Raw genomic sequence first — 15,031 nt, forward strand, 5'->3', positions numbered from 1 at the left:
AACAATGCTTTAGTAAATGTAGTCAGTTTTATACAATGTATACATCTAAGTCACCTAATGTTTTGCTAAATCTCAAGGAATAGATGAAGATACATTTTCAAATATGAGGACTCTGAACATTGTTTTTAGAATAAAGTAACAACTTTTATTTAATAAATGTTTAATGAAGGTCTGTTACAGGAAAAGCTTCATTAGGTTTACAACAATGAGTAAACATTTGGAGTTTAATATAGTAGGGGAACTTGATGTCTAAAGCTCTCTGATTAAGGAGAGAATGAAATGAGTAAATAGTGGAACTAACATCTGTGTTGTATCTAGACAGAGTTAGGGCTCTTAATTTTGCTTTGAGAAGTGCAGGTATCACTTGGACTAGACTTGAATGGTATTAGATATGAAAATTTTAGTTTATATATTTCCTATAAAAAATGCAAAAAATGTGATGAGGCTTTTCATATAAGTTTGTAGTGAGCAGTGGTTTCTCTACAGTAGGAAATTAACTCCCTGAGTTCCCTACTGACCTCAGGTTAGGCCGTTCCGACAGCCAGGGCAGCCTAGGAAGCTTTCAGAGTTTTCAGGTCCCTTGTTTCTCCCACCCTGATGAAGTCAATGGATTTTAATTTTTCTAAATAGTGCATAAAGAACAGAAATCTAGATAACTATCTAATATGTATATTAGATATAATGTGAATATTAGAATCAAATGTACTATTACAAAATCAAAATTTCCATGTCACTCAGTGTATAATAGTTACTTTTTGACTGAATTTCTTGAATGATGCCTTAATTTTTAAAATGTATAATTAATACTTTTAAAACAAGATTGAATAAAATATTAACATAAAAAATACTTAACCAGAGCTGACAAATATAATAATGATCTATTATGTGTAAATCAATTGGCAAATAATATTGTAAACCAAGAGTGAAACTATAAAAAGGAAAATACAAAGGAAAACTTACTAGAATGCAGACTATAGTATAAAAGTACAATGAAGAAATAGATTTGAAAGATTACTAACCAGTCTTTGTAGTCATAATAAAGTTTGCACACTAAACTATAGGCATAATATGGATAACCATTCAAAGATACTACTGCAAATATAAGGATAACGTAGAAGTTCATTTAAAGTTGGTTTTCCCCTGACTTGAGTTGGGCTTCCCAGGTGGCTCAGCAGTAAAGAATTCACCTGCCAATGTAGGAGATGCATGTTCAATCCCTGGGTTGGGAAGATCCCCTGGAGAAGGAAATGGCAACCCACTCCAGTATTCTTGCCTGGAGAATCCCATGGACAGAGGAGCCTGGTGGACTACGGTTCACAGGGTCGCAATGAGTCAGACACGACAGCACAACTCAGCTTGCCCTGAGTTACCCGTAAGAAACTACTCCAGATTGATGAAACAGCTTGTCATTGGAGAACTGTGTACCATGGGTGGGGACCACATAACTGCATTTTTGGTTGTCATGACGGGTGGAGTGGTCCTGGCACCTCACAAGAAAGGGATTCTACTAATATCCTGCAGGGCACAGGACAACCAACCACTACAAAGAAGTTCCTGGTCCAAAATGTTAGTAATTCCTAGGTTGAGAACCTTGTCCTTGACAAACCAGCTTTGAGATTTAAGTCCTTTCTCCTTCACATTAGCTTTTCTACACCACCCCTGAATCCATTTGCTTTCCTTTTAGTTAAATCCTATGTTTTCAGTATCAACGTCTGATTCTACCCACATTTTGTTAACACTGTGTGGTTTACAAGCCAGGTCCTTATCAATTCACATCTGTATAGTTACAGTAGCCTAATTCATTTTACTATTGTCTCCTTGTACCAGTAAACCATTGAACACCTTTAACCCAGAAACTGTTGGTGGATCTCCAAAGGTGATTGTTAAGGTTAAAGACCTTAGTTCAAGGCCCTCCACAATAGGCTCTACCAACATTTTAACCTTATTTTCTTTCCCCCATACTCTGAACCTATACATAGTACTCCAGCTAAATTCACTGCACAAAGTTTTGGAACAAAGTCTGTCTGCCTTTTCTTCCTGAAACTTTTTTGTTAGTCTTTGTCTGCTACCAATCCTTCTCATCCTTTAAGGCCCTTAAGTTCTCTTTACCACTTCATAGCTTTTCTTGAATTACCCCAACCAAGTATCTCCTTGGAAGCCACATATCTTCACTCAAGAAGTAATGCTCAAAATTCTCCAAGCAAGGCTTCAACGGTACATGAACCATGAACTTCCAGATGCTCAAACTGAATTTAGAAAAGGCAGAGGAAGCAGAGATCAAATTGCAAACATCCATTGGATCATCAAAAAAGCAGAGTTCCAGAAAAACATCTGCTTTATTGACTACACCAAAGCCTTTGTGTGGATCACAACAAACGGGGAAAATCTTAAAGAGATGGTAATACCAGATCTCCTGACCTGCCTCCTGAAAAGTCTGTATTCAGGGCAAGAAGCAACAGTTAAAACTGGACATGGAACAACAGACTGGTTCCAAATGGGGAAAGGAGTATATCAAGGCTGTATATTGTCACCCTGCTTATTTAGCTTATATGCAGAGTACATCATGCAAAATGCTGGGCTGGATGAAGCACAAGCTGGAATCAAGATTGCCGGGAGAAATATCAATAACCTCCAATATGCAGATGACACCACCCTTACAGCAGAAAGCAAAGAAGAACTAAAGCAGCTCTTGCTGAAAGTCAAAGAGGAGAGGAAAAAAGTTGGCTTAAAACTCAACATTCAAAAAACTAAGATCATGGCATCTGGTCCAATCACTTCATGGCAAACAGATGGGGAAACAATGGAAACAGTGACACACTTTATTTTGGGGGCTAAAAAAATCACTGCAGATGGTGACTGCAGCCATGAAATTAAAAGACACTTTCTCCTTGGAAGAAAAGCTGTGATCAACATAGATAGCATATTAAAAAGTAGAGACATTACTTTGCCAACAAAGTCTGTCTAGTCAAAGCTATGGTTTCTCCAGTAGTCATGTATGGATGTGAGAATTGGACTATAAAGAAAGCTGAGTGCTGAAGAATTGATGCTTTTGAACTGTGGTGTTGGAAAAGACTCTTGAGAGTCCCTTGGACTCCCAGGAGATCCAACCAGTCAATCGTAAAGGAAATCAGTCCTGAATATTCATTGGAAGGACTGATGCTGAAACAAACTCCAATACTTCAGCCACCTGATGCAAAGAACCGACTCATTGGAAAAGACCCTGATGCTGGGAAAGATTGAAGGCAGGAGGAGAAAGGGATGACAGAGGATGAGATTGTTGGATGGCATCACCGACTCAATGGACATGGGTTTGGGTGGACTCCGGGAGTTGGTGATGGACAGGGATGCCTGGCATGCTACGGTTTATGGGGTCACAAATAGTCATACACGACTGAGCAACTGAACTGAACTGAACTGAACAACAAAGCCCTGGAAGCGGAGACTCTTCTTTACCTCTATGCAAACTTAAGCATTAGCAGGAGTGGTAGACATTAGTGGTATACTAATTAACAGGTTCAGTGTCATCACTTAAAAGATCTTAGGAACGAACTAGAGAGTTTCTTCTTGTTAAAATGTTGAATCCCCTTTAAGGTAGTAAACATTAAATGAATTTAATTTCTCTTGCCATTGGTCAAGAGAAGTTGAGTATTTCATTAGCTGCATTGATATGGCAAAACCCAGCAGAATAAAATCACCCTGTTTGTGTATATGGAAGGGGAGTCAGAGAGGAGGGTGTATTTTAACCTAGAAATGCCTAGAGGAATTGTTTCTTCTAGAACTAAGGAACTCCTATACCATGCATCCCAGTGAGACATATGTTTGCAAAGACAAACCCCAAGATCACAGTTAAACCTAAAATAAGATCATAAACTTCTAGGATGTGTCATTGATCTCCTTCTCTCTAATACTCTAGGTTAGTAAGAACTCAAGAAATCTTTCTTGCTCTCAAAGTTATGCAACAGAGAAAACCTGAACAATAAACTCTGGTGTAAATAACTATACTTCTTTCTTCTGCCCACCTTGAACAAATGAAGACAATGGAAGTATTAATTCAGCACATCTTCCAAAGGAAAGTGCTCTAAATCCAAGGTAGTGTTAATATTTTCACTAACAGTCCCAATTGTTTTGTATACTTAGACTCTTAAGACTTTGGCTCTGCCCCACCCTAATTCTGACATCAGCAAGCATACCAAGTTCCTTGGTATCACCAGAAACAGAGTAAAGAGGAAATTCACCAGGAGACCATTCCAGAACCCACCAAATCTAACTTTGGTTTTCAACATTGCAGTAGATTATTGAAGAGGAAGATTGCTGACAGACACCTCTGACAAAAAGAAGTATAAAATGAGGTGTTCTATTTTAAGAAAACATCAGGCTGGCCCCCAAGAGACAAGCTATTATCTGTCCTGCAGAGACAATGAGACATACTAAAAAATTATTTGGTTTTTATCTGAAGTTCAAATTAAACTGCAGCATCTAGTTTGTGTGTATGTGTGTGTAGTTTGTGTGTGTGTGTGTAGTTTGTTTGTGTGTGTGTTTTAATGCTAAATCTTCCCACCCTACATTCATGTTTTCCCGATCATAAGGAAATATAAGATACACTTCCTGGTTGTAAAAGAAAATGGTTTTGTCCAATTCAAATTTGTTCTACATTTTAAAAATTTACAGTATCATTATAACCCAAATGTGCTAAGGAATTATTTATAGAATTGGGGAGGGGGGGTTTGTGTGAAATTAATGGAGGATTATTTCTTATTTTAATTTAAATAAACTACAGATAGCATCATACATGTCTCACCAGTGAACTTTCATTATTGCTCAAGTAAGTTGATATGAGCTCAGTTAAATACCCACTATGACACGTACCTCACTTAGACCCAGAGCAATCACCACTGTACTTAACAAGGCACTGGGCAGTACTGGGCACTTTTTCCTGGCAGAACATTGCATATGGTTATGAGATGGGCATACCACCTTGTTGTGTTTTGGGGCATCCAGAATCAAGGGCTTTGGAATGAAGAGATCCATCTATTTCATATATTACATAACAATGTCAAAGCAATTTTATTTTTTTAAAAAAGTGGTGCAAGGAGGATTGGGAAATGATACATTTTTGACATTATGGGAACTTCTAGAGTCCTGGACTTCTCAAAATAATTGGATGGCAATCTTCTTTATAATTTTCCTGGGAATTATTTTTGAGATCATACTCTTAAAGATTTGTATGTCCTTTCAGAAGAAGCCTGAACTTCCTTCAGAAAAGGATAAGTCAGATATCCACAAGGTAAGAAAAAAATTTCCTTTTCCAAGATTTTTCAAAATAACAAAGAATAACTTATAAAATTGTGTAACTTTGGTATTTGGATTACTCTAACGGGTCGCAAAGAGTCAGACACGACTGAGTAACTGAACTGAACTGAAGATTTTATTGTCTCCCTTGACAGAAAGAAGACAATGGGAGTTGCCTGACAAGCATGAAATTTGGTAAGTAACCTACAATTTTATTAGTTCAGTTCAGTTCAATACAATTTCACATTTTAATATAAAACTTGTTCAGTCTGAACTTCTCCCATTGATACTCTGACTTTTTTTTATTCCTATTTCTCTCTAGATAATTGGTCAGCTCTTTCATCCTCAGAAGCAAGGTAAATGATATATTTTGAAATTAGATGAAACGGATTGGTTTTTTTCTATTCAAAATTACATCTGAACTACAGAAAAAAGTTTTCCCATTTGTATAGAGTATAACAGCAGTTCAACATCATAATTCAGTCTCACTTTGATTTTTGTTTTTTAAACTGATTTTTATTGGAGTATAGTTGCTTTACAAAGTTATGTTAGTTTCTACTGTATGGCAAAGTGAATGAGATATACATATATATATATATATATATATATATATATATATATATATATATATATATATATATATATATATATAATGTCCCCTCTTTTTGGATTTCTTTCCCCTTTAGGTCACCACCTAGCACTGAGTAGGGTTCCCTGTGCTCTACACTAGGTTCTCTTTAGTTATCTATTTTATACATAGCAGTGTATATAGGTCAGTCCCAATCTCCCAGTTCATCCCACCCCTTCTTTCCCCCTTGGTATCCATACATTTGTTCTCTACATCTGTATCTCCACTTTGTGAATACATTTATCTGTATCATTTTTCTAGATTCCACATATAAGTGATATATTGAGTATTTGTTTTTCTCTTTCTAACTTCACTCTGTATGTATGGCAGTCTCTAGGTCCATCTGCTGCTGCTGCTAAGTTGCTTAAGTCGTGTCTGACTCTGTGCGACCCCATCAATGGCAGTCCACCAGGCTCCCCCGTCCCTGGGATTCTCCAGGCAAGAACACTGGAGTGGAGTGCCATTTCCTTCTCCAATGCATGAAAGTGAAAAGTGAAAGTGAAGTCGCTCAGTCGTGTCCGACTCTGTGCGACCCCATGGACTGCAGCCCACCAGGCTCCTCCATCCATGGGATTTTCCAGGCAAGAGTACTGGAGTAGGGTGCCAGTGCCTTCTCCGCTAGGTCCATCTGCTGCTGCTGCTGCTACATCTCTGCAAATGTCACAATTTCATTCCTTTTAATGGTCGAGTAATATTCCACTGTATACATGTACCACATCTTCTTTAGCCATTCCTGTGTTGATGGACATTTAGATTGCTTCCATGTTATGGCTATTGTACACAGAGCTGCAGTGAACACTGGGGTTCATGTGTCTTTTTGAATTATGGTATTCTCTGGGTATATGCCCAGGAGTGGGATTGGTGGGTCATATGGTAGTTCTGTTTTTTAACTTTGATTTTTAAATCATTGCTCTATTCCAAACTGTATTAATGGCTTTTTATATATTGTTTAAATTATCCTTCCATGTAGGTAGTATCATTACTGTTTTTTTTAATTTGTTTCAGAGTATGTATGAATACATGTATGTATATAATGTATATATTGGGGCTTCCCTGGTGGCTCAGATGGTAATGCATCCACCTGTAATGCAGGAGACCCAAGTTTGATCCCTGGGTTGGGAATCTGGAGAAGGAAATGGCTACCCACTCCAGTGTTCTTACCTGGAGAATTCCATGGAAAGAGGAACCTGGCGGGTTACAGTCCAGGGTTGCAAAGAGTTAGTCATGACTGAAGCGACCGAGCACACACATAGTTGCTTTATAATGTTGTGTCAGTTTCTGCTGTACAGCAGAGTGAGTCAGTGAATCACACACATACATATGTCCCCTCTCCTTTGGATTTCCTTCCCGTTTAGGTCGCCACAGAGCATCACTCCTGTTTTTACAGATGAGGAAAATAAAGCTTAGAGGTTAAGTGGCTTGCTTCTTTCTCTACCCCAACCTCTCTCTCCAGTACAAAGAAGTAATAATGACAAGTTCTGATAATTCAACTGAAAAAGTATTCATTTAGCACCTACTATGAACCCAGCAGACCCTGAGCTAGGTTCTTCAAGAGTGCCATGAAAGGAGTTTATACAATCAGAATTCATCCTGCATCCTGAGGATACATGAGTGCTAGAGATTCAATACTGACATTGCTACTCTTGTTGCTATCAACATCCTAATTGTTTTCATCAAAATCCATTCAGTAACCATTAGATATCCCTATACAATGGACCTTGTATTTTACACACTGGTATTCAAATAATAAGCCCTGGAGGAGGTAGTGACCAGCCACTCCAGTATTCTTGCTGGGAAAACCCCATGGACAGAGGAGTCTGGCAGGCTATGATAGATGCTAAATAAATATTTTTCAACTGAATTATCAGAACTGGTGATTATTACTTCTTCATTTGCATTGAAGAGAGAGGTCATGGTAGGTAAACAAGCCACTTAACCTTTAAGCTTTATTTTCCTCATTTGTCCGTGGGGTCACAGAGAGTTGGTCACGACTGAGTGACTGAGCATGCATGCACAAATAATAAGATAGTATCTCTTCTCAAGAAGTTTATATTCTTGGGGAGGAGACATATTCATAAAGGATGATTTTGTTTGTTTGTTTCTGTTTTTATTTATTTTAATTGGAGGCTAATTACTTTACAATATTGTAGTGGTTTTTGCCATACATTGACATGAATCAGCCATGAGTGTACATCTGTTCCCCATCCTGAACCCCTCTCCCATCTCCCTCCCCATCCCATCCCTCAGGGTCATCCCAGTCCACCAGCCCTGAGCACCCTGTCTCATGCATCGAACCTGGACTGGCGATCTGTTTCACATATGATAATATACCTGTTTCAATACTATTCTCTCAAATCATCCCACCCTCGCCTTCTCCCGTAGAGTCCAAAAGACTGTTCTATACATCTGTGTATCTTTTGCTATCTTGCATATAGGGTCATTGTTACCATCTTTCTAAATTCCATATATATGCATTAGTATACTGTATTGGTGTTTTTCTTTCTGACTTACTTCAATCTGTATAATAGGCTCCAGTTTCATCCACCTCATTAGAACTGATTCAAATGTATTCTTTTTAATGGCTGAGTAATATTCCATTGTGTATATGTACCACAGTTTTCTTATCCATTCATCTGCTGATGGACATCTAAGTTGCTTCCATGTCCTGGCTATTATAAACAGCACTGCGATGAACATCGGGGTACATGTGTCTCTCTCAATTCTGGTTTCCTTGGTGTGTAGGCCCAGCAGTGGGGTTGCTGGGTCATATGGCAGTTCTATTTCTAGTTTTTTAAGGAATCTCCACACTGTTCTCCATAGTGGCTGTACTCGTTTGCATTCCCACCAACAGTGTAAAAGGATTCCCTTTTCTCCACACCCTCTCCAGCATTTATCGTTTATAGACTTTTGGATAGCAGCCGTTCTGACCGGCGTGAGATGGTACCTCACTGTGGTCTTGATTTGCATTTCTCTGATAATGAGTGATGTTGATCATCTTTTCATGTGTTTGTTAGACATCTGTATGTCTTCTTTGGAGAAATGTCTATTTAGTTCTTTGGCCCATTTTTTGATTGGGTCGTTTACTTTTCTGGAATTGAGCTGCAGGAGCTGCTTGTATATTTTTGAGATTAATTCTTGTCAGTTGCTTTGTTTGCTATCTATTATTCTCTCCCATTCTGAAGGCTGTCTTTTCACCTTACTTATAGTTTCCTTCATTGTGCTGAAGCTTTTAAGTTTAATTAGGTCCCATTTGTTTATTTTTGCTTTATTTCCATTACTCTGGGAGGTGGGTCATAGAGGATCCTACTGTGATTTATGTCAGAGAGTGTTTTGCCTATGTTTTCCTCTAGGAGTTTTATAGTTTCTGGTCTTACATTTAGATCTTTAATCCATTTTGAGTTTATTTTTGTGTATGCTGTTAGAAAGTGTTCTAGTTTCATTCTCTTACAAGTGGTTGGCCAGTTTTCCCAGTGCCACTTGTTAAACAGATTGTCTTTTCTCCATTGTACATTCTTGCCTCCTTTGTCAAAGATAAGGTATCCATAGGTGCATGGATTTATCTCTGGGCTTTCTATTTTGTTCCTTTGATCTATATTTCTGTCTTTGTGCTGGTACCATACTCTCTTGATGACTGTAGCTTTGTAGTAGAGCCTGAAGTCAAGCAAGTTGATTCTTCCAGTTCCATTCTTCTTTCTCAAGATTGCTTTGGCTATTCAAGGTTTTTTGTATTTCCATACAAATTGGGAAATTATTTGTTCTAGTTCTGTGAAAAATACCATTGGTAGCTTGATAGGGGGTTGCATTGAATCTATAGATTGCTTTGGATAGTATACTCATTTACACTATATTGAGTCTTCCAATCCATGAACATGGTATATTTCTCCATCTATTTGTGTCATCTTTGATTTCTTTCATTAGTGTTTTATAGTTTTCTATATATAGGTCTTTTGTTTCTTTAGGTAGATTTATTCCTAAGTATTTTATTCTTTTAGTTGTGATGGTGAATGGAATTGTTTCCTTAATTTCTCTGTTTTCTCATTGTTAGTGTATAGGTATGCAAGGGATTTCTGTGTGTTAATTTTATATCCTGCAACTTCACTGTGTTCATTGATTAGCCTCTAGTAATTTTCTGGTGGAGTCTTTAGGGTTTTCTATGTAGAGGATCATGTCATCTGCAAACAATGAGAGTTTTACTTCTTCTTTTCCAATCTGGATTCCTTTTTTCTTCTCTGATTGCTGTGGCTAAAACTTCCAAAACTATGTTGAATGATAGTGGTGAGAGTGGGCACCCTTGTCTTGTTCCTGACTTTAGAGGAAAAGCTTTCAATTTTTCAGCATTGAGGATAATGTTAGCTGTGGGTTTGTCATATATAGCTTTTATTATGTTGAAGTGTTCCTTCTATGCCTGCTTTCTGGAGGGTTTTTATCATAAATGGATGTTGAATTTTATCAAAGACTTTCTCTGTATCTGTTGAGATAATCATATGGTTTTTATCTTTCAATTTGTTAATGTGGTGTATTACATTGATTGATTTGTGGATATTGAAGAATCCTTGCATCCCTGGGATAAAGCCCTCTTGGTCATGATGTATGATCTTTTTAATATGTTGTTGGATTCTGTTTGCTAGGATTTTGTTAAGGATTTTTGCATCTACAGTCATCAGTAATATTGGCCTGTAGTTTTAATTTTTTGTGGCATCTTTGTCTGAATTTGGTATTAGGGTGATGGTGGCCTCATAGAATGAGTGTGGCAGTTTACCTTCCTTTGCAATTTTCTGGAAGAGTTTGAGTAGGATAGGTGTTAGCTCTTCTCTAAATTTCTGGTAGAATTCAGCTGTGAAGCCATCTGGTCCTGGGCTTTTGTTTGCTGGAAGATTTCTGATTACAGTTTTGATTTCTGTGCTTGTGATGGATCTGTTAAGATTTTGTATTTCTTCCTGGTTCAGTTTTGGAAAGTTTTACTTTTCTAAGAATTTGTCCATTTCTTCTAAGTTGTCCATTTTATTGGCATGTAGTTGCTGATAGTAGTCTCTTATGATCCTTTGTATTTCTGTGTTGTCTGTTGTGATTTCTCCATTTTCATTTCTAATTTTGTTGATTTGATTCTTCTCCCTTTGTTTCTTGATGAGTCTGGCTAATGGTTTGTCTATTTTATTTATCTTCTCAAAGAAGATAAACAGCTTTTTTTTTAGCAAAGCTTTTAGCTTTGTTGATTTTTGCTATGGTCTCTTTTGTTTCTTTTGGATTTATTTCTGCCTTAATTTTTATGATTCCTTTCCTTCTACTAACCCTGGGGTTCTTCATTTCTTCCTTTTCTAGTGTGTAGAGTTAGGTTATTTATTTGACTTTTTTCTTATTTCTTGAGGTAAGCTTGTATTGCTATGAACCTTCCCCTTAGCACTGCTTTTACTGAGTCCCATAGGTTTTGGGTTGTTGTGTTTTCATTTTCATTGATTTCTATGCATAAAAGGATGATTTCTTGCAGTATGGTAACATGATAATCAGAAATCTAGGAGAACATTTTAGGAGACACCTACACCAGCTTAGGGGGTGTTGAGAATGTCTTCATGGAGAAGGTTATACTGGAGCTGAACTTTAAAAGGTAAGTGGAAATTAGTCAGAAAAAGACACTGGTTGGGAGAATAAAGAAGGCCTTATAGGCTATGAACAGAGGCAAGGAAATAAGAAACTGCAGGGTATGTACACGAAATTATGATTATTTCAGGGTTGCTGGAATGGTGAGGATGGGCCTGGGAGTCATGGGTGATGAATGTGAAAAACCAGGCAGGAGTCAAATCATGAAGGACTTTCTCTCATTGTTGTTGTTCAGTCGCTCAGTCACGTCAAACTCTGCAACCCCATAGACTACAGCACACCAGGCTTCCCTGTCCTTCACCATCTCCTGGAGTTTGCTCAGACTCATGTCCATTGAGTCAGTGATGCCATCCAACCATCTCATCCTCTGTCTTCCACTTCTCCTCCTGCCCTCAGTCTTTACCAGCATCAGGGTCTTTTCCAATGACTCAGCTCTTTGCATCAGGTGGCCAAAGTATTGAAGCTTCAGCATCAGTTCTTCCAATGAATATTCAGGGTTGATTTCCTTTAGGATTGACTGATTTTATCACCTTGCTTTCAAGTGACTCTCAGGAGTCTTCTCCAACACCACAGTTCGTAAGCTTCAGTTCTTTGGTGCTCAGCCTTCTTTATGGTCCAACTCTTACATTTGTATATGACTACTAGAAAGACCATAGCTTTGACTATACAAACTCTGTATGCCATGTGAAAAGCTTGGAGCTTATTTTGTAGGTAGTGAGGAACCACTGAAGGTGGTTGAGCGTAGAAGTGACAGTTATGTGTTTCAGCTGAATCACTAGTAGCTGTGTAGAGTACAAACCTGAAGATTACTTGACTTCAGTCTAATTTCTTTGGGTTGTCAGGTGTAAAGGGGCTTTATTCATGTAATGTGGTTGTTCTATTTGTATTTATTTGTTTATAAATATTTGTTTTGGGGTGTGTTGTGTCTTAGTCCTCACTGTAGTGCACAGGTTTCTCTAGTTGTGGTATGTGGGCTTACTTGCCCCACAGCATGTGGGATCTTAGTTCCCCAGCCAGGGATTGAACCCATGTCCCCTGCACTGGAAGGTGGATTCTTAACCACTGGCCCACCAGGGGAGCCCCTCCCTCTGCCTTTCTTGGTGTTGGTTTTACCCTGAGGTAAATAGAAAGATGACCACCAAGAGTTTCCAAGTCAGACCAGCAATGTCCAGAGGATGTAAGAGGCCAGTTCTTTCTGTGTCTTTCTTAGGAACAAGGCAACTTTTCCCTGAAGTTGTTAAATGTCTTTGTCTTATACTGGGATTAGTTCATACCCACTCATTATTCAATTACTTGGAAATGAGATTACTATGTTAGATTTAGCATAAACCCTTGAGGTAGAATGGATGTTGAAGAGTCCGCATCCATGATTATTACTCCAAGCCATAACTTTGCTTTAGTCATAAGGACAGATGATGATACCAAAGGTGACATGATACTAAAGATGATGGGTAGGTGTATCAGTCAGGGTTCTGCAGAGAAATGCAAAAATGAGAGAGAGATAAAAGGAGTTTTATAGGAATTGGCTTGCATGGTTATAGAGGCTGAGAAAAGTCCCCTGATCTACCAAATAAAAACTGGAGACCCAAAAAAGCAAGTGGTATGATTCAGCCCAAGGCAGAAGTCCTGGGGTGTCAGGGAGTTGTGCAGTGCAGGGAGTTGTGCATGGTCTCCGAGCCCAAAGACCCAAGAATCAGGAGCTCTGATGTCTGAGGGTGAAGAAGATGGACATCCCAGATCAAGAAGAGATGGGGAGTTTGCTCTTCCATCTATTTGTTCTACTTGAGCCCTCGGTGGATTAGATGATGCCCAGCCAATTGGGGAGGGCATATCTTCTGTATCTTCAGGCTGCTGATTCGAATGTGAATCTCTTCCTGAAGCATCCTCACAGGCACTCAGAAATAGTGTTTTACCAGCTGTCTGGGCATTCCTCAGCCCAGGCAAGTTGACACACAAAATTGACTACCACACTAGGTAACAAAAATGTGTATACAGCCTGTATATTAGACATTAACAGCTTCTCCTGACAGTAGAGAGAACTTGAAAAATATTTAATGTATTTTAAACATCCACCTAATAATTTTGTGTTCCCTGTGAAAAAAGGTAATCATTAGTTCAGTCTAAAATACTCCAAATTCTATTAATAATTAGCAGAATCCAAATCAATGAGATTTTCTTGTATAAGTAAACATGTAGAAAAACTATTTGTGTGATGGGGGTATATGTTGATAATTTTATTTATTAGCTTCATGGCTCTGGACTTCCCTGGTGGCTCAGACTGTAAAGCATCTGTCTACAATGCAGGAGACCCAGGTTCGATCCCTGGGTTGGGAAGATCCCCTGGAGAAGGAAATGGCAATCCACTCCAGGACTCTTGCCTGGAAAATCCCATGGACAGAGGAGCCTGGTAGGCTACAGTCCATGGGGTCGCAAAGAGTCAGACACGATTGAACGACTTCACTTTCACTTTCACGGCTTTGTTCATAATGATGAGTTATTTAAAACTAGGGTCATTCTTCCAGTAAAGGAAAAGATAATCTGTGATCCTGGAAAGAGAGCCACCAGAATTTCTGACTTAGCTTATATGAGTTTCAGTTTATGATTTTAGGGTACCTTACCATGAAACAAATAGTCAGACATGACTTAGCCACTAAACAATAACAACTATGAAACAAAACTTAAGGGGCATCAGAATCACCTGGAGAGCTTGTTAAAATTCAAATTTCCAGGCCCCACACCTAGGGCATCTGATTCAGGAAGTCTAGGGTGGGATCTGAGATTTTGCATTTCTGGTCATTTTGCATTTATGATCATTTTGCATTTCTGATCAAAGTGATGCTGATGCTGTTGGTCTGAGCATTGCTAGACCAAGTCTAATCATTTGAGGTAGAAAGGATGCTGGAGGGTCCACTTCCATGATCATTTGCTGCTGCTCTTTAGTCACTGAGTCGTGTCCAACTCTTTGCAACCCTATGGACTGTAGCCCACCAGGCTCCTCTGTTCATGGAATTCTCCAGGCAAGAAGACTGGAGTGGATTGCCATTTCCTTCTCCAGGGGCTCTTCCTGACCCAAGGAGCCAACCCGAGTCTCCTGCATTGGCAGGTGGATTCTTTACCTCTGAGCCACCTGGGAAGCCCTCTGTGATCATTCTTGTTGTTATTCAGTCACCGATTCATGTCCAACTCTTTGTCAGCCCATGGACTGCAGAACACTAGGCCTCCCTGTCCCTTACCATCTCCCAGAGTTTGCCCAAGTTCATGTCCATTGAATCAGTGATGCCATTCAACCATTTTCATCTTCTATCGCCTTCTTTCAAGATAATTATTTAAACCAAAATTATGCTGAGAAGCATTACCCTAAAATGTAGGCTTTTCTCTTGATCAAAAACAAACAGCTGTTAAATAATTAGGACTTATAGAAAGCTATAGTTTATGGCATTGGGCATTGTTCTGTTGTACCTCTTAAATTTCCATATGGATGTTTTCATTCTTCTCAAAACTGTCATACAGAGAACAGAA

General features: G+C 38.7%; 1 protein-coding gene across 1 annotated transcript in view; it reads left to right on the forward strand.

Moving 5' to 3' along the window:
* Window positions 5,051–15,031, forward strand: part of CCDC168 (coiled-coil domain containing 168) — a 35,621-nt gene continuing 25,640 nt past the window's right edge. The window contains exons 1-3 of the mRNA XM_018056289.1: window positions 5,051–5,284; window positions 5,612–5,645; window positions 11,444–11,519. Of these exons, the coding sequence (XP_017911778.1) occupies window positions 5,051–5,284; window positions 5,612–5,645; window positions 11,444–11,519 (344 nt within the window). The remainder of the gene's footprint in view (window positions 5,285–5,611; window positions 5,646–11,443; window positions 11,520–15,031) is intronic.

Source organism: Capra hircus, chromosome 12, assembly GCF_001704415.2.
Source record: "Capra hircus breed San Clemente chromosome 12, ASM170441v1, whole genome shotgun sequence".
In the NCBI taxonomy this organism is placed as follows: Eukaryota; Metazoa; Chordata; class Mammalia; order Artiodactyla; family Bovidae; genus Capra; species Capra hircus.